The 25,772-nt window shown below is 41.6% G+C and overlaps 1 protein-coding gene across 1 annotated transcript in view; it reads left to right on the top strand.

The window, feature by feature from the left end:
- The window catches only part of MARCHF6 (membrane associated ring-CH-type finger 6), a gene marked incomplete at its 5' end in the record, with an annotated part of 388,473 nt that overhangs the window by 180,397 nt on the left and 182,304 nt on the right, over positions 1-25,772 (top strand). The window contains one exon of the mRNA XM_089654544.1: positions 13,499-13,633. Coding sequence (XP_089510670.1) covers positions 13,499-13,633 — 135 coding nt within the window. The remainder of the gene's footprint in view (positions 1-13,498; positions 13,634-25,772) is intronic.

Genomic DNA, 25,772 nt, shown 5'->3' with positions numbered 1-25,772 from the left:
ATGACAAAAATACCTGACCCAATACAGGTAAGACAGTTCCTTCAGCAATTGGGGGATACAATGAAGAAAAATAAATGAGGAACTAAGCCCTTTCAGCTGCAGACCTAGAATGCAGGAAGTATGGGAGCGTCTCAGCATAGCATAAATACAGGGTCCAGTATAATATCTTAAGGCCTGCAAAAAAGGATTAGGGTACTAAACTCTTCAATATTGGCAGTAGGGTGCAAAACCAAAGTAGGTGGTGCTTGTTTCCAGGACATAATTGGGAAGATGACAGAGTACTAGGGAATGTAGACTTTTGTCTGGAGAGGCATAAACCTGTTGTAGGGGGAGTTAGGACTCACATGCTGTGTCTAGAGTCAGGGAGGAGGGGTCCACATCTTGGCCTGTTCAGTTTTGGTGGTAGGCCCGGCTGGGCTGATGCTGGACCTGGCCACCAGGCAGGTCTTGGAAGTGGTTGGAGCCAGTTTGGGGGAGATAGAGGGTCAATTTCAAGGAAAGTAAACAATTTGAGCAAATCCTGCCTGTGCAGTGTGAAAGAAGTGGATCCTTTCTGAACAGTAAATGACAGGGGGAAGCCCCAGTTATAGGTGAGATCAATTTGCCGTATTTTATCCAGGAGGGAACGAAGCAAGCCCTGTGCTGCAGGGTGGCCCTGGAGAGGTGTAGTAGAATCTTTATCTCTATTTCATCAAAGTCCACAGTCTGCACTGTCCAGGCCTTGCAGAGGATAGCCTCTGTATAGGTGTAGTGATGGAGGTGGCAAATAACATCCAACGGCCAGTTCAGGTCAGCCGGCTTGGGGCCCAGTGACCTGTGCAGCTCAAGGTTTTCTTGTGGAACAGAGACCAATACTTTATAGAATATAGCTAATACTGTGTCTTGTAGGTTTTCCGGGAAAGCAACCTCAGGAAGGCTGCAAAAACTTGCAGCTCCGGTCTTCCAGGTCCTCCAAGTTACAGGGCCGCTGTATGATCAGCCCGGTTGTGCGTCTAGTTGTGCCCAAGCGCAGCAGCTCATTTCATTTCTCTGGAGACCCTGTCCGCCAAGTGCTTTACTTCTGTGCAGATGGTATAGAGCTCTTGCCGGTGGGTCTCCTCCAGTCGGAGGAACAGGGCTTCAATATCTGCTTTGGTCAGGAGAGCCTGTATGAGGGCACGGAGGTTTGTGTCTTCCCTGGCTGATTGTCGCACTGCCGATGAAGATGGTGAGTGGGACGGGCAAGGAGCTAGAGCCTCCTGGATATCTAAATAGGAATCCGAGGCAGGGAAAAGGTTGTGGAGGCTGGAGGAGCTGGTATAGAATGCACCGCTTGGGTTTCACCTTGTATCTCCGCCATATGTGGCTAACTTGCCTGTTTCTTGGGAAGAAGCGCTGGATCTCTGATCTGGAAGCAGGCTTATGGATATTTTTCACCTTCCTCCTCTTGGCTGAGCTCATGCTGGGAAAATATACCACCATTAAGGCTTGACTTACACGAGAGTGTTCGGGTGCTCAAGCTCTACTCCGCCATGTCCAGACCATGCCCATCCTCCAGGCCCCCTATGATTTTTCACGTGCCCAGTCTTCCTCTCCATACCCTGTCCAACAAGACCTGCATTTTTTTTCTGACGCTTTGGTCTGATTTTGCAGCCACTTTTGTTTAAAACAAATTTGTAAAAATTATGCAATTTATTACAAAAAATAAAGTGGTTTTGGCATCTTGTTGTCTATATATTTTCATGGAGCAGCAAAAATCTGGGAACCTTTTCATCCAATTCAGTAGTTTTGTAAGGCAGAGTTCAGTCTTTTGTAACCCTTCTGGGCATTACAAAGGATTGAATTCTGCATTCACAATTCAGTAGTTTGTAAGGCAGAGTTTAGATCTTTGTAATACAGTGAACTGTGCATTGCAAAGGACTGAACTCTCCCTTACAAACTACTGAACACCGCGTTCACGGTTCACTAGTTTGTAATGCAGAGTTTAGTCCTTTGTGAAACACAATTGACTGCATTACAAAATACTGAACTCTGCCTTAAGAACAGCTGAACTGTGAACACAGAGTTCAGTACTTTGTAGAGCAGATTTCAGTACTTTGAGAAAACCTTTGAGAACTTAAGCCTTACTGTACACAGATGAAAAAGACAAACCTGTGCTTCAATAAATAGGGACAAATAAAAATCACTCAAAAGTTATTTGAAAAACTTTATTATAATGTTATAAACAAATTCTTTGTTTTCAGAAAGTGAAAAAAAATCAAAGTGAACTGATCCAATGAGAAACTAAACTACATTTGTTTGTCTTGCCATGACAGTCAACCCTCTGAAGAAACAAGAAAATATGCATGAAGCGTGCACCAAGTCAGCACCACTTTGATGGTATTTTCCACATCCAGCTGCATGCAGCTACCATTTTGCACTGCATAAGCCAAATGTGAACTCAACCTGCATGGCTAAAGAGATAATTGATTACTTTCAGTTTCTGGCTAAGTCTATGCCCACTGTATAATCACAGGAGGTTTTTAGCTAGTCCGAAAGCCTCATCCACCACTATGGCTAGCGGCAGACTTGGCTCCGTTGTGCACAGGGGAGGCCTTCTAGGTGGAGTCCTGAGACATCCTTGATGTGTATTTCAGATTCTCCAAATATTCTGGTATCTCCCTAAATGCCATAGGCTTCCACATCAAATCTGAGGTGGGCAAACTAATCTCAATGGAAAAGTATTTTTTTTGTAATTAAAATACAAGGATCCAGACTTGAGAGGCATTTTGGCTTGTGTTTGCCATCATGCTCCTATCCAGTTGGGAAACTGAGTCTACTCCCACAGCTCAGCCGCCACATCTTCCCACATAACTTCTGTTGCATTAGGCATGACAACATGGCGTAACTCCTCCCACAGCACCAAGCTGGTTTCCTGGGTCACCTTTGCCATTTTGCGCACACTCAGTAGCAAGTAGTGGTGGAGAGAGACAAAACTCTGTACTGTTGCCAGAAACCTAGAATAGAATATTAACATTGGAAAAAAAATAAAAACTACCATATAAAAAACTGATTTTAAAAAAGTTTGAACAAATTTCAAATGAGAAAGAAAAAAAATTATCACTTTGAAAAAGGATGGCAAAAAACTATTTACCTATATAAAATAAAAACAGTTTTAAAAAAGTAAAATTTACCAAAAATATTTAAAAACTTAATTTACAAAAAATAGGCTTTTAAATTATTTTAGTAAAGGGGGGGGGGGTGATTGGCAGCATAGCAGATGGCTACTTAGTCTCTGAGCTGTGCTCTCTCCCTGGCCTTACAGCGGCTTCACAGCGAGACAGAGCACAGCCTGCTCACCTACCACCTTGCCGTATCCTCCTGCGGTAATCCACTGATATGTCGAAGCGGAAGAAAGTCTCTGGATAGCAGCAGAAACTCACCTTTCTTCCCTGCAGCAGGACCTCAGTCTACATAAGATGGCGCAGGCTGGACAAGCAAGGACTCCTTATAGCGGGATACTACCTCCAGCACCCCGGGATCGTCACAGCGCTCTGCCTCATCTCCTCCACCTGATGCTGAGGGTGAGTTCTCACCCACATCAGCCAGCCCTGCTAAATTTAGACCAAGGAGAGAGGATTTACCAGTGACGGGGCTCAATATACACATTTTGACCTCCCTCTCCACAGTTCCCCTCAGCAGTCCGCTAAAGAGTCATTTCCTGCTTCTGATCAACCAATATCGGAGCAAACCATGAAAAATATGCTTATATCGCTCAGATAAACCCTCCATGCAGATCTTTCAGCTGATGTTTCTTCACTCTCCCTAACTATCCAGAGCCATGGACACACACATAGATCACACATATAGAAGCTAAAATGGAGGAGCTGTTCTTGGCACATAATAACCTCATTGATGTCCATACTGATCATGACAATGAGCTTCAGGAATTAAAGTTGAAACTTGCTGACCTGTCACACAGGAATAACATCAAATTTAGGAATATTTCTGAAGCTGACCTAACATCACATCTCCAGCAATTAATGCGGTCCCTGATTCCTGAACTGACAGACCTTGAGGTGGCCATAGACCAAGCCCATAGGCTCCCTGAACAAGCCTGACTCAGCACCCAGGGATGTACTGGTCCACATCCATTTCTTTCACGTTAAAGACAAAGTCAAGCTGGCAGTGAAACGCACCTCCACCTTACCTGAGCCTTTCTCTTCTATCAAGCTCTATACTGACCTATCTAAGCTGACTATGCAGAATAGAAAACAACTTCTTACTATCACTAAAGCTCTGCAAAATCATAAAATCCCATATAAATGGGGATTCCCTACAAAGTTGCTTGTGGCGCATCATGATAGATCCTACACTATTTGTACTCTAGAGGGTGGCCTATGCTTTCTATGCTAATGGCACATTCTTCCTGCAACAACTGAGGAGCCCTCCTCGCTGCCATCGCATGAAATGGACTCTGGTCACTCCAGGACACTTAAAATATTACCCCTTGATGGCTCTCTCTATGCTCTCCACTATTTAGTTGGGGCACTGCAGCACTCTTTCTATGGTTTGTTCATATTTGTTTACGGATTTTAAGTTCAGTCTTGTACCTTGCTGGCCTAGACTGATTACCCGCACCCACAGTTCTATAACAATTGCCCATAGTCTCGAATTTTTTGAGACCTTTTTATATCTCTGCCTGATCTTCTCTCCTTCATAGAATCCTCCTATGTTCCTCTCTTGAGTCTATATATCATTACTACTACCACACAAACCTGTACTCTATAGAATAATGAATATTAATATTCCTGACCACCAACCTCTACCACCCTTACTCTAATAGCTGCCTCTGGCCTTTGAACCAGCCTAATGCTCTCAAGTCATCTTCTACTCTTAATATGGCTTTTAAAATAATTTTTCTTAACTTCACAGGCCTAAACAGCCCATTTAAGAGATACACCCTGTTCCAAATTATTATGCAAATTATATTGTTCTCATTTACCCAAATAATTGATGTAAATAACAGTCAGCATAATTCTCATGTTATCAACTATTAAGAGTACAATTCGAATTTTATTGAACTAACCTCCTAATGATAACAGCATTTTTTTTAACTACTTGCCAGCCGCACATAGCCGAATGACGGCTACACTGCGGCTGGCCAGTTCTGGGGGGGCGTCATATGAAGTCCTCCCAGAACTCACTTTCCTGCGCGCCCCCGGCAATCTCCGTGATCGCTGTGTCCTACGGACACAGCTGATCACGTGATGTGGTAAATGACCAATCACAGCGGCCTTTTACCACGTGATCAGCCGTGTCCAATGACATGCTGATCACCGGGAAATGCAATTGCCAGTTCTCGGCTGCACTTTCCTTGCACTGTCAGAGCACGAGGAAAGTACTGCCGAGAACCGGCAGTTGCCAGAGCAGGGATCGGCACCAATCATCAGGGCACTGATGATCGGTGCCCAGCAGTGCCACCCACCAGTGCTGCCCACCTGTGCCCAGCAGTGCAACACACCTGTGCCTAGAAGTGCCACCTACCTGTGCCCAGCAGTGCAGCCCAGCAGTGCTGCCAGTCAGTGCCCAGCGGCTGTGCCAGTCAGTGCCCAGCAGTTGCGCCAGTCAATGCCCAGCAGTGATGCCAGTCAGTGCTGTCTATCAGTACCAATCATCAGTGCTGCCTATCAGTGCCGCCTATCAGTGCTCCCTATCAGTGCCGCCTAACAGTGCCCATCAGTGCTGCCTCATCAACGCACATCAGCGAAGGAGAAAAATTACCCGTTTGAAAAATTTTATAATAGAAACAAAGAAACTTTTTTTTTTTTCACATTTTTTGCAATTGTTTTGTTTATAGCACAAAAAGTAAAGTGCCCAGCGGCAATTAAATACCACCAAAAGAAAGCTCTATTTGTGAGAGAAAAATTATAAAAATTTCATATGGTTACAATCTTGAATGTCTGCACAATTGTCATTCAATGTGCAACAGCGCTGAAAGCTGAAAATTGGCCTGGTAAAGAAGGGGGTATAAGTGCCCGGTAGGCAAGTGGTTAAACACAAAAAACTTACAGTGCATTGTTCCAAATTATTATGCACAGTAAGTTTCAAAATACTTTATAGGTTGTAAAGAACTGAAAATTGTCATTTGTTGTGTTTGCAGCATATTTACTGAAATCAAAAGCTATTTCAATCAAACTTTTAACAACATTTTAACTTTTTAAACATTTTAACAGGTCACGTTACATTTTAACATAGGACCCCTTATTTGATAGCAGCTTCACAAGTCTTGCATCCATTGAACTTGTGAGTTTTTGTACAGTTTCTGCTTGAATTTGTTTGCAAGATGTCAGAATAGCCTCCCAGAGCTGCTGTTTGGATGTAAACTGCCTCCCACCCTCATAGATCTTTTGCTTAAGGATGCTCCAAAGGTTCTCAATAGGATTGAGGTCAGGGGAGGATGGAGGCCACACCATGACTTTCTCTCCTTTTATCCCCATAACAGCCATTGATGCAGAGGTATTCTTTGCAGCATGAGATGGTGCATTGTCATGCATGAAGATGATTTTATTACGGAAAGCATAGTTCTTCCTTCTGTACCAGGGAAGAAAGTGGTCAGTCATAAACTCCACATACTTTGCAGAGGTCATCTTTACACCTTCGGGGACCCTAAAGGGGCCGAGCAGCTCTGTTCCCATGATTCTGGCCCAAAACATGACTCCACCACCGCCTTGCTGACGTCGCAGCCTTGTTGGAACAGGGTGGCCGTCCACCAACCATCCACTACGGCATCCATCTGGACCATCCAGGGTTGCACGGCACTCATCAGTGAACAGGACTGTTTGAAAATTAGTCTTCATGTATTTTTCTGCCCAATGCAGCCGTTTCTGCTTGTGAGCATTGGTTAGTGGTGGCCGAATAGAAGGTTTATGCACAGTTGCAAGACTCTGGAGGACTCTACACCTTGATGTCCGTGGGACTCCAGAGGCACCAGCAGCTTCAAATATCTGTTTGCTGCTATGTAATGGTATTTTAGCAGCTGCTCTCTTGATCCGCTGCATGGATCTGGCAGAAATCTTCCTCAATGTGCCTTTATCTGCACGAACCTGTCTGTGCTCTGAATCAGCCACAAATCTCTTAATAGTGTAATGATCACGCTTAAGTTTTTGTGAAATATCTAATGTTTTCATACCTCGTCCACGGCATTGAACTATTTCACTCTTTGAGTCCAAATTTGCTCCATGGCCTGTGAATGTGGGACTCGGTTCGCTACTCCAGTGGCTTGATGTCACCTTTTCTGCCCCTGCTCCCAATCACTAATAATCCTCTTTTCCCGCTGGGTTTAGATCAACCCAGGGCGTTCTCTTGGTGGGTGGCCAATGGATTTTCGCAGGTAAGACACTTTTTGACTTCTAGGTCTTTCCCCACCTGGAATTCTCATATAGCTCAGGCGAATTCTGTCTATAGTGATCGCTGCTTTCGGTGTTGTGGCCATCGTGAAGATGTTACATACAGTCAGGTCCATAAATATTGGGACATCGACACAATTCTAACATTTTTGGCTCTATACACCACCACAATGGATTTGAAATGAAACGAACAAGATGTGCTTTAACTGCAGACTGTCAGCTTTAATTTGAGGGTGTTTACATCCAAATCAGGTGAACGGTGTAGGAATTACAACAGTTTGCATATGTGCCTCCCACTTGTTAAGGGACCAAAAGTAATGGGACAATTGGCTTCTCAGCTGTTCCGTGGCCAGGTCTGTGTTATTCCCTCATTATCCCAATTACAATGAGCAGATAAAAGGTCCAGAGTTCATTTCAAGTGTGCTATTTGCATTTGGAATCTGTTGCTGTCAACTCTCAAGATGAGATCCAAAGAGCTGTCACTATCAGTGAAGCAAGCCATCATTAGGCTGAAAAAACAAAACAAACCCATCAGAGAGATAGCAAAAACATTAGGCATGGCCAAAACAACTGTTTGGAACATTCTTAAAAAGAAGGAACGCACCGGTGAGCTCAGCAACACCAAAAGACCCGGAAGACCACGGAAAACAACTGTGGTTGATGACCGAAGAATTCTTTCCCTGGTGAAGAAAACATCCTTCACAACAGTTGGCCAGATCAAGAACACTCTTCAGGAGGTAGGTGTATGTGTGTCAAAGTCAACAATCAAGAGAAGACTTCACCAGAGTGAATACAGAGGGTTCACAACAAGATGAAAACCATTGGTGAGCCTCAAAAACAGGAAGGCCAGATTAGAGTTTGCCCAACAACATCTAAACTTGTACCAGAGTGATGGGAAGAGAAGAGTATGGAGAAGGAAAGGAACTGCTCATGATCCTAAGCATACCACCTCATCAGTGAAGCATGGTGGTGGTAGTGTCATGGCGTGGGCATGTATGGCAGCCAGTGGAACTGGTTCTCTTGCATTTATTGATGATGTGACTGCTGACAAAAGCAGCAGGATGAATTCTGAAGTGTTTCAGGCAATATTATCTGCTCATATTTAGCCAAATGCTTCAGAACTCATTGGACTCCGCTTCACAGTGCAGATGGACAATGACCCAAAGCATACTGCAAAAGCAACCAAAGAGTTTTTTAAGGGAAAGAAGTGGAATGTTATGCAATGGCCAAGTCAATCACCTGACCTGAATCCGATTGAGCATGCATTTCACTTGTTGAAGACAAAACTGAAGGGAAAATGCCCCAAGAACAAGCAGGAACTGAAGACAGTTGCAGTAGAGGCCTGGCAGAGCATCACCAGGGATGAAACCCAGCGTCTGGTGATGTCTATGCGTTCCAGACTTCAGGCTGTAATTGACTGCAAAGGATTTGCAACCAAGTATTAAAAAGTGAAAGTTTGAGTTATGATTATTATTCTGTCCCATTACTTTTGGTCCCTTAACAAGTGGGAGGCACATATGCAAAGTGTTGTAATTCCTACACCGTTCACCTGATTTGGATGTAAAGACCCTCAAATTAAAGCTGACAGTCTGCAGTTAAAGCACATATTCTTCGTTTCATTTCAAATCCATTGTGGTGGTGTATAGAGCCAAAATGTTAGAATTGTGTCGATGTCCCAATATTTATGGACCTGACTGTATATGGTGGTCATGCCCGAAATTGATTTGTTTTTGGTCTCATGCATTCGGCCTTCTCTACACCTTGTTTCATCTCCCCATATGCCGGGAAGCCTGGTATGCCTTGCTTCATTGTCCCATACCAGGCCTGTTGGCTCATCATTTATTCTTGTTGGCAACCAAACTTTTGCTCAGGCCTGGAAAAGTGCATCTGTTTCTTTTCAGGGGGTGCAAGATCGGATGACCATTTTGATGCTCAATGAACAGATGTTGAATATTCGTAATGACTCCCAACAAAAATTTTTGAAAACATGAGAGCCGTGATTGGCATATGCTTCTCCCATGCTCCCCCCGGCTAGTCTGGGTTTAGGTTGTTGATTGGTATTGGTGTTCCCGGATCCCTGCTGTTGGTCTTGTCTTCTTCTCCTTCCTTTACTCTTCTTGTCTTTTTGTTTTTAACTGATTTTTGTGAGGCGGTTGATATCTGCCTTTGGTTTCCTTCACTGCTGATATTACAACACTGTATCTTTATATTATATATACCATTGATGGCCCCTGTGTGGGCGTGCCTTTTACACTGTTGCCTATGGCATTGTTTCCTGTTATATTTTATGTGCTAATGATAGTCCCTGCAAGGGCATACCTTTTGCTTACGTCTCACTTTGTTTAACATGTTTAAAATTAATAAAAACCATTGAAATCCAAAAATAATTTAAAAAAGCTACCTGGAGATTTTCTTGTGGTGCAGGAAACCCATCTTTCTTCCTCCAAAACTCCTCTACTCAAACTTAAAAACTTTGATTGTCTTTTTCTGGCATCTGCTGAAAAGAAGAAATGCGATGTACTCATCTTTACTCTCATTCAAGAAATAGCTGATCCTACACATGCAAAAGATCACCTCGTTATTGGGGGTGATTTCAATACAGTTGAGGACCCTGATCTAGACCAGCAATGGGCAAACTACGGCCCGAGGGCCGCATACGGCCCGGCGGACCTTTTAATCCGGCCTGCGGAGCGTGGCAAACATTGGCTGTCAGGATGTAGGCGGGGCAGCGTGACAAACTCCTCTCCTCTCACAGTCCGCCCTGAAGACTGGAACGGCGCGGGAACACGGTGAGAGGAACGCGCGGAGCAAAGGTAAGTGAATTGACACAATATAGGGAATGAATTACTATAGGGGGGATGAATTGCTATATGGGGGATGAATTACTATATGGGGTATTAATTACTATGGGGGATGAATTACTATATGGGGGATGAATTACAATATGGGGGATGAATTACTATGGGGGATGAATTACTATGGGGGATGAATTACTATATGGGGGATGAATTACTATAGGGGGGGTGAATTACTATATGGGGGATGAATTACTATGGGGGATGAATTACTATGGGGGATGAATTACTATATGAAGGATTAATTACTATGGGGGATGAATTACTATAGGGGGGATGAATTACTATATGGGGGATTAATTACTATAGGGGGGATGAATTACTATAGGGGGGATGAATTACTATATGGGGGGTGAATTACTATGGGGGATGAATTACTATATGGGGGATTAATTACTATAGGGGGGATGAATTACTTTAGTGGGGATTAATTACTATAGGGGGAATGAATTACTATGGGGGATGAATTACTATATGGGGGATGAATTACTATATGGGGGATGAATTACTATGGGGGATGAATTACTATATGGGGGATGAATTACTGTGGGGGATGAATTACTATATGGGGGATTAATTACTATGCTTACTATGGGGGAATATTACTATACTTACTATGGATGGCGTGGTAGTGGCTGGGCCGACCAGCAGCTAGTCCGGCCCCCGGGTCCAATATATGAACCCATTGCGGCCCTCAAGTCAAAAAGTTTGCCCACCCCTGATCTAGACTCTTCATCTAAGAAGCGTCCACCTCACCAGGGTGAACTATCCACTTCGTCAATGGAATTTATACGCTGCAAACATGGATCAGAACGTGACTTTTCATCGCACTCACTTTCACAGGCTTCCTACTCTCGAAAAAGATCTTTTTCTAACCGCTAAATGGATTCTCCAAAATGGCCTGTCCACCAGCATTGGGAACATCACATGGTCAGACCACGCACCCATCCTTCTGGAACTTGGACCTTTCAAAACTTTAAATCTTTAGAGGTTCAACTCACCATTACTGGCCAACTTTTCCATCTGTCACCAGACATTGATCCTTTTGTTCTTTGGTCTACATACAAGGCATATATGCGTGGCATTCTTCTTAAATTTCAATGTCCAACGTCAGAGGATGAGGCAAATTGATGAGGTAATATCCTCTATTGAACACAGAGAGCCTACATAAATCAAACCCCCTCATTAACCTCTGCACTCTTTGCAGAAAAACAAAAATTGCATTCCCTTCTCCTATATAACTATGAAAATAACCTAAAGCTTTCTAATGCCAACTTCTTCTTGCTAAGTAAGTTAAGCTACAACGGGCTAAAACCAACATAGCCTCACCTATATCATCCTTGTTCCAAAAACGTACAAATCCTTGTGTAGAGATGATATGAGACTTTTTGGCTGGAAAACGTACAGTGGGATGCCTTTAAGGTGGTCATGTGGGGTTCATACATGAAAGGAGTCTGAGAGCTAAAAAAAAAAAAAAAAAAAGCACAGTATGTTTCTAATCCCTCCCCTGCTAACTACCGACAATGGAAACATGCTGAAGGGGAATATGCTTTAGCTCTTACGAATAAAACACAGAAAAAACTCCTTTATTCAGCAAAACATGTTTTTGAACAGAGGGATAAAAATGGGAAATTTCTGGCTTTCCTGGCTAAACTGATTCATGAATCATTTATCTTCCCTAGAATAGTGGATAGTGTGGGTAATATGCAGGAAACTACTGAATTTATTAAGGCTTATTTCCTGCAGTTTTACCTCCCAGGTACAATAATAAACCTGATGAGCTGTTGGGTTATCTGCAATATGTAAGCCTTCCTTCCCTTACTACTGAGGACAGAGACTAGCTGGATACCTTGATTTCTGCTGATGAGCTGGAGCAAACTTTGAGCTAGTTTGCTAAACAAAAAATGCCTGGTTTAGATGACCTGCTTATCAAATGGTATTTAGCCCACAAAGAATTTGTCCTTACTTATTTGCTTTCTCTTTATTAGTACATTTTAGAGGAGAAATCTCTCCGAGTCTATGCGAGAAGCTGTTATTGTTTTAATCCCCAAACCTAATAAAGATCACCAATATTGTGAGTCCTACTGCCCTATATCCTCAATTACCACAGATCTTAAGATCCTATCCAAAATATTTGCCACCAGATTCAACTCAGTAGTTTCCCATCTGATTAGATCTGATGAAACTGGCTTTATTCTGGGCAGGTCTACTTATATTAATTTATGGAGGCTGTTCACTAACTTGCAGGTTTCCAATAGCTCAAATTTTCCAAGAGTGCTTGTGGCCCTGGACACCAATAAAGCTTTTGACAGAAATTTGGGTTTGGTGACACCTTCATTTCCTGGATAAAACCTTTATACACACTGCCCCAAGTGTGTATAAGGGTCTGGCTGTATATCTGCTTCCTGTTCCATCCAGAGAGGCACTAGATAGGGGTGTCCATTGTCACCCCTTTTGTTTACGCTCGCAGTTGAACCCTTGGCGGAACTTCTTCGTATTTCCCCTCTGATTAAAGGGATTCAAAATGGCTCTCTGGAGGAAAGGGTATCATTATATGCAGATGATATTGTATATTTCAGACTCACTACACAGTGTTACTGCTGCTCTGGAAAGTCAATTGGACAAAATCTTGTATATTTAGATGAAGTTACCCCAGTCTTGCCTGTTACAAATTATCTGCAAATTCAACAACTTGAGAGGTAGAACATGACTTTCGCTGGGTGGAAAGTTTTTTGGTTCTGGCTCTCTTGCTAGGCAAATCTATTTTAGTACGATATGCACTAATTTTCCTCTCCTCCTCAGATGTTAGTAAAAATTGCCTGTGACTGTGTAGGTGAATGCAGTGAATATCACATTTAGCAGTTTTTAACTGTCAGTCTTGAAAAAAAAAATGGATGTAGTATATGGAAAAAATTATAGCCATTTTGAATATTTCCTTTCTACATTTCATATGGAAACAAACTTGCTAGCAACAAAAGGAAACTGTGGCCAAATAAGAAAACTTTAGTCATAATGCAAACGTACTTTGTGTCCCTATTAGTGATTGGTGCAAGAAATCCATCAAGTAGACAGGAATCAGGGATATTTTTTTCACTCACTCACTCCTTTTCAATGTGACAGGTGTCAAAAAAGGAAGAAAAGAGAAATTGCTTGTATCTCAAAAGAACCATGACTCACTATCTAAAATGTACAGTATAGTTTTGTTTTAAGTTGGGCTTTAAATATTGGAATTGGTCACATTTATATTAACTATGTATTTTTATATTTTCAAACTAGATCATGAAGACACTTGTAGTGGCCCTTCTCCTAGCTGGTGTTGTACCTCTTCTGCTTGGACTTTTATTTGAACTCGTAATAGTTGCACCTCTTAGGGTGCCTTTGGATCAGACACCTCTGTTTTATCCCTGGCAAGTAAGTCTACATATAAAAATATATCACTTTTCAAATGTATTAGTGTTTTGCGGTCATAATGGTTGAAGGTGTACATTTTTTAATTATTAGTAGCATATTTTACTTGTAATGTCTGTTCTTGTTAGCTGAAGTTAAAATAAATTTAGGGGAATTGTATAGAAAGCTCATTAACTGGTTGCATGAAGAGTGAATGAGGAGTCTAGCCATTTATAAAATTACTCTTGTTTAAAATATTATTAGCTAAAGACATATCTTAATCTTATAGAATAGCACACAGGGGACATATTACTAGACCCTGCAATATAGGCTCATACTTTCAGATGATTGGACACTGACAAAACTTTTAAAGTCCTCTGGGCATCTCTCCTATAACCCTACTTTACTCCATGAACCCCCTCAGTATTATGCTGGTGTCCTAGGGTAATGGACCTCTTCTCCCTTTACGAAGAAATTAGCTAGTATATTATTTTATCTTTGGATTATTTGATCAACATATCTTCACTGTCTTCTAATGCCACAACTGAAGCATTGCCTCCGGATTGGTGCTACCCTGATAAAACCTTTGGATCCATACATGTACCCCCCACACCATGGGAATAGCCTATAATTTTGCTTTGGACACTGGATCCTGTACAGACGCTTACCAAGGCACTTAGTGCAATGGATACTGTAAAGGCCCAGGGCCTTGGTTCATCCCTATCGGACCCATACCCTTAAAACCTCTTTGGGGGTATGCCAAAAGCCTGGACCCTATATAGGTTTTGACTTTGTGGACAGGTCAGTATTGTAAAAACTGGAACTATATTTGGAAAGTATTCACTTTGCAGTGTAAACTTTTCAAACTTGGTGCTAAAAAGCTCCACCACTCAGAGCTTGGTCTCTATGGATGATCAGGTGTTACATCACACCACTGGTGACACACTTTACGGCTGCTTCCGCCTAATGCCCTTATTGTAAGTTACTGAGGTGCTTCTTTCTGCCCTTTCGCCATGAGCACATCACTACAGTATGGTCTACTCCCAGGATGCTTCATACTCCTTCCAGAAATGCTTACCCTATATTCTACACCCTACTCCTTGGGTACCCCATAGGGAATCACCCTCCACCATAGTTGTGGTTGAAACTAGTCAAAAGGGATTCATGGCATGAAACAAGGCAAACTTTGTCACTCTGCCAAAGGCCCGCACAACACTTAACCTCAAAGTGACAATGTTTACTTTGCAATGTGAACACTGGTCTTTGCATCCATCTCTTGTTCCATTTCAGGCATGCAACAAGCAGCTTTCCTGACAAAGGCAGATTTTGATTAAACTATATCACAATTTCTTGGTCAGCTAATAACTTTAATATAACCATCTCTGCCCAGGGTTAAACATGGCAAACCCCTTCTCTAGCTTCTCTGTGTCTACCAGAGTTGGATCCCAGTAAGAAGAGGTGGACATAGAAGGAAAAGAAAATGACCCAGAGCAGTGTTAGAGGAGGCTTTGGTAGATGTTTCACTCCTAGACTCCTGCACACCTGAATTTGCATCTTCATGGATTATGCTTGCTAATGTGGATATATGGGTTTTGTTGTGCAAAAAAGTCTCGGCTTGTTCACCCTTGATTCTTCTCCATCTTGACATGCTCCTTTGAGTTCAAAAAGACATGCTAAATTGAAAGACATTCACCGTGTAAAAAAAAAAAAAAATAATAATAGAATGAGCAATCAGGTCAGAAATATCTCCTCCAAAAATCATTGCTGAACTTTATCCAGTGGAAAAAGTGTACTACTAATAGGTCTGTTCCGGTAGTTGATCCTGCCCTTTTAAGCCTTAAACATCTCACTGCAATTGAAGATATTCCTGCATGCAAAGATTCTGCAGATAGGAAGTAAGAGATGCTTTTAAGGGCCCTCTTTACACTTGCAGGCCCAGCTCTGAAACCAGCTATCACTGTGATTTCTGTATGTCATACTGAAGCTAACTGATTAGGGCATTGAACAACCAACAAGAACCTGTATTCTAGGACCATACCTTAACTGAGCAATTACCTCCTAGTCTGCTCTTAGTGTGGATGCCCTAGAAAAAGTAATTAAATACAGAATGGATATATAAAAGTTGGGTGACCATTGGGTGGTGTATGGTTCCACCAATCAGATAAAATGGTGCCAGGTCCCAATTTCAAAGATCAAAATTGTAATTGCAACAATCATGGACTTTCTAGGCACATAAACTTCGTACCACAATATTATAAAACCATATTACTTTATACAAATTGTTAAAAAATAAATGTAAAAGATATATTACATAGACTCCTGTGTTCTACTCCCCAAGATTGAAATGGTGAGGTCCAGTGGGGGCCCTAGATGCAGATGCAGCAATCCAGTAGCTTCAGAATTGGGGGTTTCCACTGTTGTTGCCCAACAAGTTTTGCGACAAAGGTTGCTTCTTAAGGGACTTTCAAATTATTTATAGAATGAGAAAACTTACTGATAATTACCAGAAAAGATTACAATAGCAGGATTGTACATACAAAAGCCACCAATTGAGGCACTTACATGAACATATATATGAAAAATACAGTCAGGTCCATAAATGTTGGGACATCAACACAATTCTAACATTTTTGGCTCTATACACCACCACAATGGATTTGAAATGAAATGAACAAGATGTGCTTTAACTGCAGACTGTCAGCTTTAATTTGAGGGTATTTACATCCAAATCAGGTGATTGGTGTAGGAATTACGACAGTTTGCATATGTACCTCCCACTTGTTAAGGGACCAAAAGTAATGGGACAATTGGCTTCTCAGCTGTTCCATAGCCAGGTGTGTGTTATTCCCTCATTATCCCAATTACAATGAGCAGATAAAAGGTCCAGAGTTCATTTCAAGTGTGCTATTTGCATTTGGAATCTGTTGCTGTCAACTCTCAAGATGAGATCCAAAGAGCTGTCACTATCAGTGAAGCAAGCCATCATTAGGCTGAAAAAACAAAACAAACCCATCAGAGATAGCAAAAACATTAGGCATGGCCAAAACAACTGTTTGGAACATTCTTAAAAAGAAGGAATGCACTGGTGAGCTCAGCAACACCAAAAGACCTGGAAGACCACGGAAAACAACTCTGATGGATGACCGAAGAATTATTTTCCTGGTGAAAAAAACACCCTTCACAACAGTTGGCCAGATCAAGAACACTCTCCGGGAGGTAGGTGTATCTGTGTCAAAGTCAACAATCAAGAGAAGACTTCACCAGAGTGAATACAGAGTGTTCACCACAAGATGTAAACCATTGGTGAGCCTCAAAAACAGGAAGGCCAGATTAGAGTTTGCCAAACGACATCTAAAAAAGCCTTCACAGTTCTGAAATAACATCCTATGGACAGATGAGACCGAGATCAACTTGTACCAGAGTGATGGGAAGAGAAGAGTATGGAGAAGGAAAGGAACTGCTCATGATCCTAAGCATACCACCTCATCAGTGAAGCATGGGGGTGGTAGTGTCATGGCGTGTGCATGTATGGCTGCCAATGGAACTGGTTCTCTTGTATTTATTGATGATGTGACTGCTGACAAAAGCAGCAGGATGAATTCTGAAGTGTTTCGGGCAATATTATCTGCTCATATTCAGCCAAATGCTTCAGAACTCATTGGACTCCGCTTCACAGTGCAGATGGACAATGACCCAAAGCATACTGCAAAAGCAACCAAAGAGTTTTTTAAGGGAAAGAAGAGGAATGTTTTGCAATGGCCAAGTCAATCACCTGACCTGAATCCGATTGAGCATGCATTTCACTTGCTGAAGACAAAACTGAAGGGAAAATGCCCCATGAACAAGCAGGAACTGAAGACAGTTGCAGTAGAGGCCTGGCAGAGCATCACCAGGGATGAAACCCAGCGTCTGGTGATGTCTATGCGTTCCAGACTTCAGGCTGTAATTGACTGCAAAAGATTTTTCGACCAAGTAGTGAAAAGTAAAAGTTTGATTTATGATTATTATTCTGTCCCATTACTTTTGGTCCCTTAAAAAGTAGGAGGCACATATGCAAAGTGTTGTAATTCCTACACCGTTCACCTGATTTGGATGTAAAGACCCTCAAATTAAAGCTGACAGTCTGCAGTTAAAGCACATCTTGCTCGTTTAATTTCAAATCCATTGTGGTGGTGTATAGAGCCAAAAATGTTATAATTGTGTCGATGTCCCAATATTTATGGACCTGACTGTATATACCAAAAAAAGGAAGGATTCTCAAATCAGCGGGTGGGGTAGTTCACAGCCTGGCATTCCCAAGAATGGGCGTGGGGACACACAACAAGCGAACAGCTGGAAGGAAAGGGGGAAATCATAGTGAAAATCACTTGATGAGTAACAAACAATGCAAGAAGGTAGCACATATGTAACCACCAAGCCAGTGATACTCACTCAAAAGGTGAATTATATTATCCATCAATTTCCATAAATGTGGTGGTGTGATGATGCAAAACACAGCAGATCTATAGAAAAATCAGATGCAATATGATAAAATGTGCCCCAAAGGGGATATCATAAGGACTTTGTTCTGACATATATCCCCAAACAGGTAAAAAGTATAATAATGAATCTAAACCCAAAATATAACATAATTTACCTTATTAAATTACAGGGTTAATCCGCTACATATATCAAGAATACTGTAATATGTCCAAGTGATGTTTACAGTTTCTAGGGGCTGTAACAGCATCCACAATCTTGGGCCGCAGCCGTCCTATTAGTCCACCATGTGAGCCAGATTAACTGTAAAGCACATATATATGATCTCCATGTCAGCACAAGGAGGAGGGATACACCACCACATATAGGGCCTCAAGGACTGCAAAGGAACTGCATTGTAATATAAACCTCAGAGAAAAGGGTTACAGAGAACGGGAGGCCGCATGATACTTAACCACTTGCCCTCCAGAGGATTTACCCCCCTTAACCATTTGCTGCCTGCCCTATGGCCAGAGCGGCTCAGCGGCGCAATCTGTCACCGATCTGAGTATCGGCCCTGTTGCCGGTACCATGTGACCTGCTGTGACCAATCACAGCAGGTCACATGACAGTTGTATACAATGGATGGCTTCATTAATGCCATCCATTGTATACTAGTGTCTAGCTGTGAATGGTCACAGCAATCACATGCACGTCATGTGATTAGCTGTGGCCAAATCACAGCTAAGCACAAAAAAAAAAAAAAATCCTGAATGAATCGATGTCATTTAGGTAAATGCTTGCTTATAGCAAAGTAATTCTTTGCTATAAGCAAATTTGTGTAAAAAAAAAAAATACTGATCACTTCCCCAAAGTAGTACAATGTTACTATGGTAACATTGTACTACTTTGGTCATAGTGAAATATGAAAAAAAAATCTTAAAAAAAAAAAAAAATTAAAAAAAAAATATATTTTTTTTTTTTCATACTGTCAACAGTCAGTGTCCCTGATCACTGCCATGCCAGTTATATGATGACGCTGTACTGCACTGGTAACAATATGTAAAAAAAAATAGTGAAACTAATTTTTTTTATTTTTTCGTTTTCCAAAAAATTATGGCAAAAAAAATACAACTTCAAAAAACTCGCCATGCCTCTTATGAAGTACGTCGGACTGTCTACTTTGCAAAAAGGGGTGATTTGGGGGATATCTGTACTGTTCTGACATTCTTGGACCTCAAGAAATTAGATTGGCTGTCAGTACTTCAGGATTGATCAATATTCAGATCTATACCATAGTTTGTGAACTCTATAACTTTCCTGCAAACTAAAAAATACATCCTAATTTGGGTTATTTTCACCAAAGACATGTAGCAGAATACATCTCGGCCTAAATTTATGAAGAACAATTATTTATTTGCAAACTTTTATAACGGAAACAAAAAACTTTTTTTTCAAAATTTTTGGTCTTTTTTTGTTAGTTTAGTAAAAAATAAAAACCCCAGTGGTGATTAAATACCACCAAAAAAAAGCTCTAGTTGTGTGAAGAAAATGATAAAATTTTAGTTTGGGTACAATGTTGTATGACCGTGCAATTGTCATTCAAAGTGTGAGAGCGCTGAAAACTGGCCTGGGCAGGAAGGTGTAAAATTGCCCAGTATTGAATTGGTTAATGACCAGGCCTCTTTTTGCTACTCAGCGCTGCACTAATTCAACTCATAATTGCGCGGTTATGCAATGCTGTACCTAAATGAAATTTACGCCCTTTTTTTCACACAAATAGAGCTTTCTTTCCGTGGTATTTTATCACCTGTGCGCTTTTTATTTTTTGCGCTATAAACAAAAAAAAGACTGAACATTTTGAAGAAAAACGGTATTATTTACTTTTGGCTATAAAAAATATATAAAAACTCAAAGTTCGTTATAAATTTAGGCCAAAATATATTCTGCTACATGTTTTTGGTTAAAAAATCCAAATAAGTGTATATTGATTGCTTTGTGTGAAAGTTATAGCGTCTACAAACTATGGTATAGATACTGCAATTTATGGAATTTTTGTGTTATACAGCGCTACACTAGTTTAACTTTAAATTAGTGAAGCGCTAAAATAATAAACCTATACACATATTAAAGTGCCATCAATAAATGATAGTGCTTCGTAAACAATAATAATTAGACCTTTCTAAAGATCAATAAAACACTATAAATAATATATACCTAATTGGTATTAAAAACTCCCGGTGATATAAATTAAACTAATCCTTCCATATAAATTAGTTATACATAATATGATCCGTGATAAAAATTATATCTACAATTAATTCATACTTCAAGTCAAAGTGATAAATAATTTAAGTGAAAAATATATATCCAATCAATTCATTAAAAATCATTAGATGTACCAATCTTTGTGATTAATACACATAAACTTTCAATGTGCATATACAAAAAATATATAACCAAAAGTCCATGCAGGTGTAATTTGTGACAAAACGAACAGTGATCTTCACTTCTAGTGCTCAAAAGAATCCTCAAATGGCAGAAATTCCTGCTCACCTCCCCACCTTGACCCACACAGGGCCACAAGGCTATAGCTCTCCTCAAAGGCAATCCTTTAATCCAGGCAGCTCAGCAAGGGATCACAGGACTTCCACTCCACCTCCTCCCCACCTTGACCCACACAGGGCCACAAGGCTATAGCTCTCCTCAAAGGCAATCCTTTAATCCAGGCAGCTCAGCAAGGGATCACAGGACTTCCACTCCACCTCCTCTCAAACGTCATATAGGACACAAACAGAACTTCCCATAGTGTAATACTGTTTAATTGAACACTTAGTACAACATATTGTTTCCATTCACATTTGTTTCCTGTTACAAAATGCTTTCCACCTCATTCCATGGGTGTATTCACATGCAGGAAGGGAAACCAATATGGCTGCTGCATTCGGACATGTGACCGGAAGTGACAAATCTCTATACTGGGAATGAGTGACAGCAGCTGTTGTTTTAGGGATCTTACCTAAATTAAGCGCAGGAGGATACTTCCATTTTGCTAGACTAGTTTAATTGACAATTGCACGATGATGCAATACGGTTTTTTCACACAAATAGAGCTTTCTTTTGGTGGTATTTGATCAGCTGTGTGCTTTTTATTTTTGGTGCTATAAACAAAAGAACTTTTTAAAAAAACGATTTTTTCTCATTTCTGTCATAAAAAATATCCAAAAAAACTAAAATTTTGCCATAAATTTAGGCCAAAATGTATTCTGCTACCGTGTTTCCCCGAAAATAAGACACTGTCTTATATTTTTTTTGGCTCAAAAAAACACACTAGGTCTTATTTTTGGGGTAGGTCTTATTTTTTAAATGTCCAGGTGTGGACAGGAGGTGCAGAGGTGAGCTGCAGGCAGTTGTGGATGAGGGTTATTATGGAGAGGGCCGGCTGATGACAGTTGTGAGCTGCAGTCAGGTGCTGCAGATTTGACTTGACAGGTGACTTTCAGACAGGGTGCAGATATGAGCCACAGACAGAGTGCAGGGGTGAGTTGCAGACGTGGGATGCAGAGGTGAGCTGTGGCCAGGGTGTGCAGAGCTGAGCTGTGGTTGGGGGGTGCAAAGGTGGGTTGCAACTCAGCTCACCTCTGCACCCCCCCAGCCGCAGCTCACCTATGCACCCTGTCTACAACTCACCTGACTCAATTTACCTCTGCAACACCTGACTGCAGCTCACCTTTGCACATCCCCCCTCCCCCTCCACTGCCCTCATATGGTTAGCTAGCTTTGCAAAACACAGCTGTCAGCAGCCGGCCCCCTTTATAGTAACTCACATTTTGGGTCTTCCCACACAGTGCACCAAGCACAATTACCACTCTGCCTCTTCCCCACTGGCCGGTGATCACCCCTAGGGCATTGGCTTCCATGCATTAGGCTGCAGGCGGAGATGCCCCACTCCTAAACACACTGCATACTGCACCCGCATATATCTGTTCCTTCCCTGTCCCACAGTGAGTACAGAGGTAGGGAGGTTCTGTGGGAGCAGATGGTGCTGTAAGTTCAGCCTCGCTTCTGTGTTTATAAGAGACAGTAGATATGGGTGTGCGCAGGGCTAGTGCCGGAGGTGGCGGAATGGCGTTCTGCCACATTCCGGCTGAAAAAAAAAGCCCTGATCACAACTAGGTCTTATTTTCAGGGTAGGTCTTATACTTTAGCAATTCCCAAAAATAGTACTAGGTCTTATTTTCGGGATAGGTCTTATTTTAGGGGAAACGGTACATGTTTGTGGTTAAAAATCCCAATAAGTGTATATTGATTGCTTTGTGTGAAAGTTATAGCATCTACAAACTATGGTATAGATAATGGAATTTACACAGCTTTTACTTTCTGACTGCCCATCACATTTTTTAAGGTGCTAAAATACCAGGATAATACAAACACCCCCAAATGACCCCTTTTTGGAAAGTAGACACCCTAAGCTATCTACTGAGAGGCATATTGAGTCCATGAAAGATTTATTTTTTTACACACCTTTCCGGAAAATGACAAAAACATTTTGTCCCTTTAATATTTTTTTTATCATTTTTAATGCTATCACAGGAAATGCAAATATCCCCTATAACTTCAATGGGTATTGTCATATATTCTTTTTTGAGAAATCTGGGGTCTATCAGACTAGATATCTCTTCTGCCCTTACATTATGTAATCAAACCAAAATTGATGTGCACAGATGCTTTCTCAATTTACAAATGACGCTGTTTATATCCTGTGAAACTGAAGTGATGAAATGCTTTAATTTTTTTTTTCATCACTTTTAATGCTATCACAGGGAATGCAAATATCCCCTATAACTTTAATGAATTTTGTGGAGCCGGTCAAATTCAGGGTCACCCCGAGGACAACAGAGTGTATTGTCGTTGAAATGCATAAAACACATTATACTCTCATATCTATGCCTGGCCATGGCAGCACAGAACACGGGCATATGATGAATGGGGTCTGTGGACCAATACAACCGCAATTAATTTTTTATAGTAATGCCCATGTTGAGGGTTAGGCCTAAATAAATAATAAATTCGGAAACCATAATGGGTTTCCATGTGAATGGTCTGGCAAGGTTTGAATTTGGGTTGGCGGCGATAAATTGTTGTGCATATAAAATGATTGAGCCACAATCAATGCATACAGATCTTCCGTGAAAAACAGCTCCAAAAATCAAGGGGAGGTGTTAAATTTGCTGTTTCCACCTGAATTCTGGGTTGGGCAGTGAATGGGGGGAAGTACGGGTGCTGCAGAATTTGTGGGCTGCCAATCGGGATTTACAAGCACATCCGGAAGCATAGTAGGGGCTGTACGGGCCTGTGTGCGAATTCTTGGTGGTTGCGAGACAATACTTGTGCTGGCCACCGCACCAGCTTGTACTGCACTTATGGGACTCGCCACGTCACCAAGTGATACTGCAGTGCTGGTATTATTATTATGATTATTATTATACAGGATTTATATGGCACCAACAGTTTGCTCAGCGCTTTACAATATAAGAGGAGACAATACAGCAACAATACAGTGCAATACAAGAGGGTTAGGAGGGCCTGATCCTGGGAGATTAAAATCTAAGAGGTATGTGAAAGACCAGGATGTACTAGACCGCTGGTGCCCACCAGTTCACCAAAAGTTAGAGCGGCACTAGTACTGGCACTCTGCTGCATATGAGAGTCATCACAATTTACTGGCAAGTGCTAACAGAGATCTGGCCTGATTCTGCAAACACTGCGGTTTTGTGTGCAATGTATCAAGTGACAGTGACCTACTGACACTGCACTTGCTGAGGGAGAAGGGGGGGGGGTAAGCATAGGGGCTAAATGCAGGTGCCGGGGCTGATCCCGCTAACGCTGAGTTTTTGGGGACGCTATACTAATGTAAATGCTGGTATAGTGCTGATCTGATCAAAGATATTGATCCGTTCAGACACTATACTAGCAATGGAGGTTTATTGTGCATGAGTGTGCTCCTGGCAATCAGGGGATTAAATGTGATTACTGGTGTACTGACGGGCAATCTGATGCCATCTGGGAGGGGCGTGAAAACCACGGGAGCGCGAATCACATATATATGTGATTTTGCACACCTGTGCCACCCTGTAGCAGTATTGCTGCTATAGGGCGGTCAGGAAATGGTTACATAAGTGGTTTGTGTTACGGCGCTGCGTTATTTTAATTGACAACGCTGACAATTCAACACTGCACCAAAATTAAATTTACATCCTTTTTTCCCCACGAATTGAGCTTTCTTTCGGTGGTATTTGATCGCCTGTGTGGTTTTTATTTTTTGCGCTATTAAAAAAAAAAGACCGACAATTTTGAGAAAAAAAATAAAATATTTTGGACTTTTGCTATAAAACATATCCAGTAAAAAAAAATTAAAAATCAAATCGTAATAAATTTATGAAAAAATTTATTCTGCGACATCTCTAATCTGCATGTCTCATGCATAAAGAATACCAATACGTGTAAATTAATTGGTTTACGTGAAAGTTATAGCATTTACAAATGGCGGTATAGATACTGGATTTTTTTTTTTTTTCATACTAATAATAGTGGCGATCGGCGACTTATGGCAGCTTTTAGCAACTTATGGCGAGACTGCGGCGGACATTCTGACACTGGGGGGAACTGACTGGGTCACTGACATCCCCAGTGACACCAATACAGTGATCAGTGCAAAAAAAAAACACACTGACATTGTAATAATGGCACTGGAGAGGAAGGGGTTAACTTTTGGAGACAATCAAAGGGTTAACTGTGTGAGGGGAGTGTTTTACTAGGGGGTGGGGTGTGTACCTTTCTGTTACACACTGTTCCAGAAGGCTGTATCCAGCGATCCCGGAACAGTGTGCTGAAAGCTCACAGGAGAGCTCCATTGAAAACAATGCAGCCTTCCACCTTGTCAGTATTTGCCGGCAATCGCCGCGCTCCAGCGATTAATCACTGGGACCCAATGATTAACACCTGTGGCCACGATCGGTGCCGCGGGTAGGGCAGTCGCGTGCGCCCCTTACCCCAAAATGAAGGATCACGATTATATGCGTGATCCTGCGCAGAGGGGCTGCCTTGTAGCAGTATATGTACTGTGGGCGGTCTCCTAGTGGTTAATAAATTAGCTTTCTATGAGGAAGGGGAACAGACTGATCACCTTTTAGCTAAAATAGCACATTCACATCAGGTCCTCCCCACAATTGGTGCACTGAGACTGCAGGATCGTTCAGTAACTAACTCTCTAGAACTTGTTATGGCAGAACTGGTAACTTATTACTCTACTGTATACCAATATAAACAGGGTTACTTTGAGGAGTCTTTGCCTAACTACATTCCCGATACCTTGCCTCCCTACCGCTGCATGTAAACAACTATTTGCCCCTCTGACCTTGGAGGACTTGCAGTTGGCGACTAGTTTGTTCCTTAACTCAAAGGCTTCGGGGGAGGATGGTATACCAATTGAAGTGTATAAGTTTTATGCTGATAATATCCTGCCACATTTGCTTGGGGTACTTAATGAGGTGAAAGATAGTGTCTTTCTCAATCTATGACCAAGGCTAATATAGTCCTGTTGTTAAAACCAGGCAAAGATAAATGGCTCATATAGATCAGTTTCCCTTTTCAGAAAGATATCAAAATTCTTGCAAAGGTGCTAGCTTTAAGATTCAGCAAGGTT

The sequence above is a fragment of the Staurois parvus genome, unplaced genomic scaffold (assembly GCF_062004578.1).
Source record: "Staurois parvus isolate SC_StPar_1 unplaced genomic scaffold, SC_StPar_1.0 ptg000775l, whole genome shotgun sequence".
Classification (NCBI taxonomy): domain Eukaryota; kingdom Metazoa; phylum Chordata; class Amphibia; order Anura; family Ranidae; genus Staurois; species Staurois parvus.
This window is presented reverse-complemented; position numbering and strand designations above follow the sequence as displayed.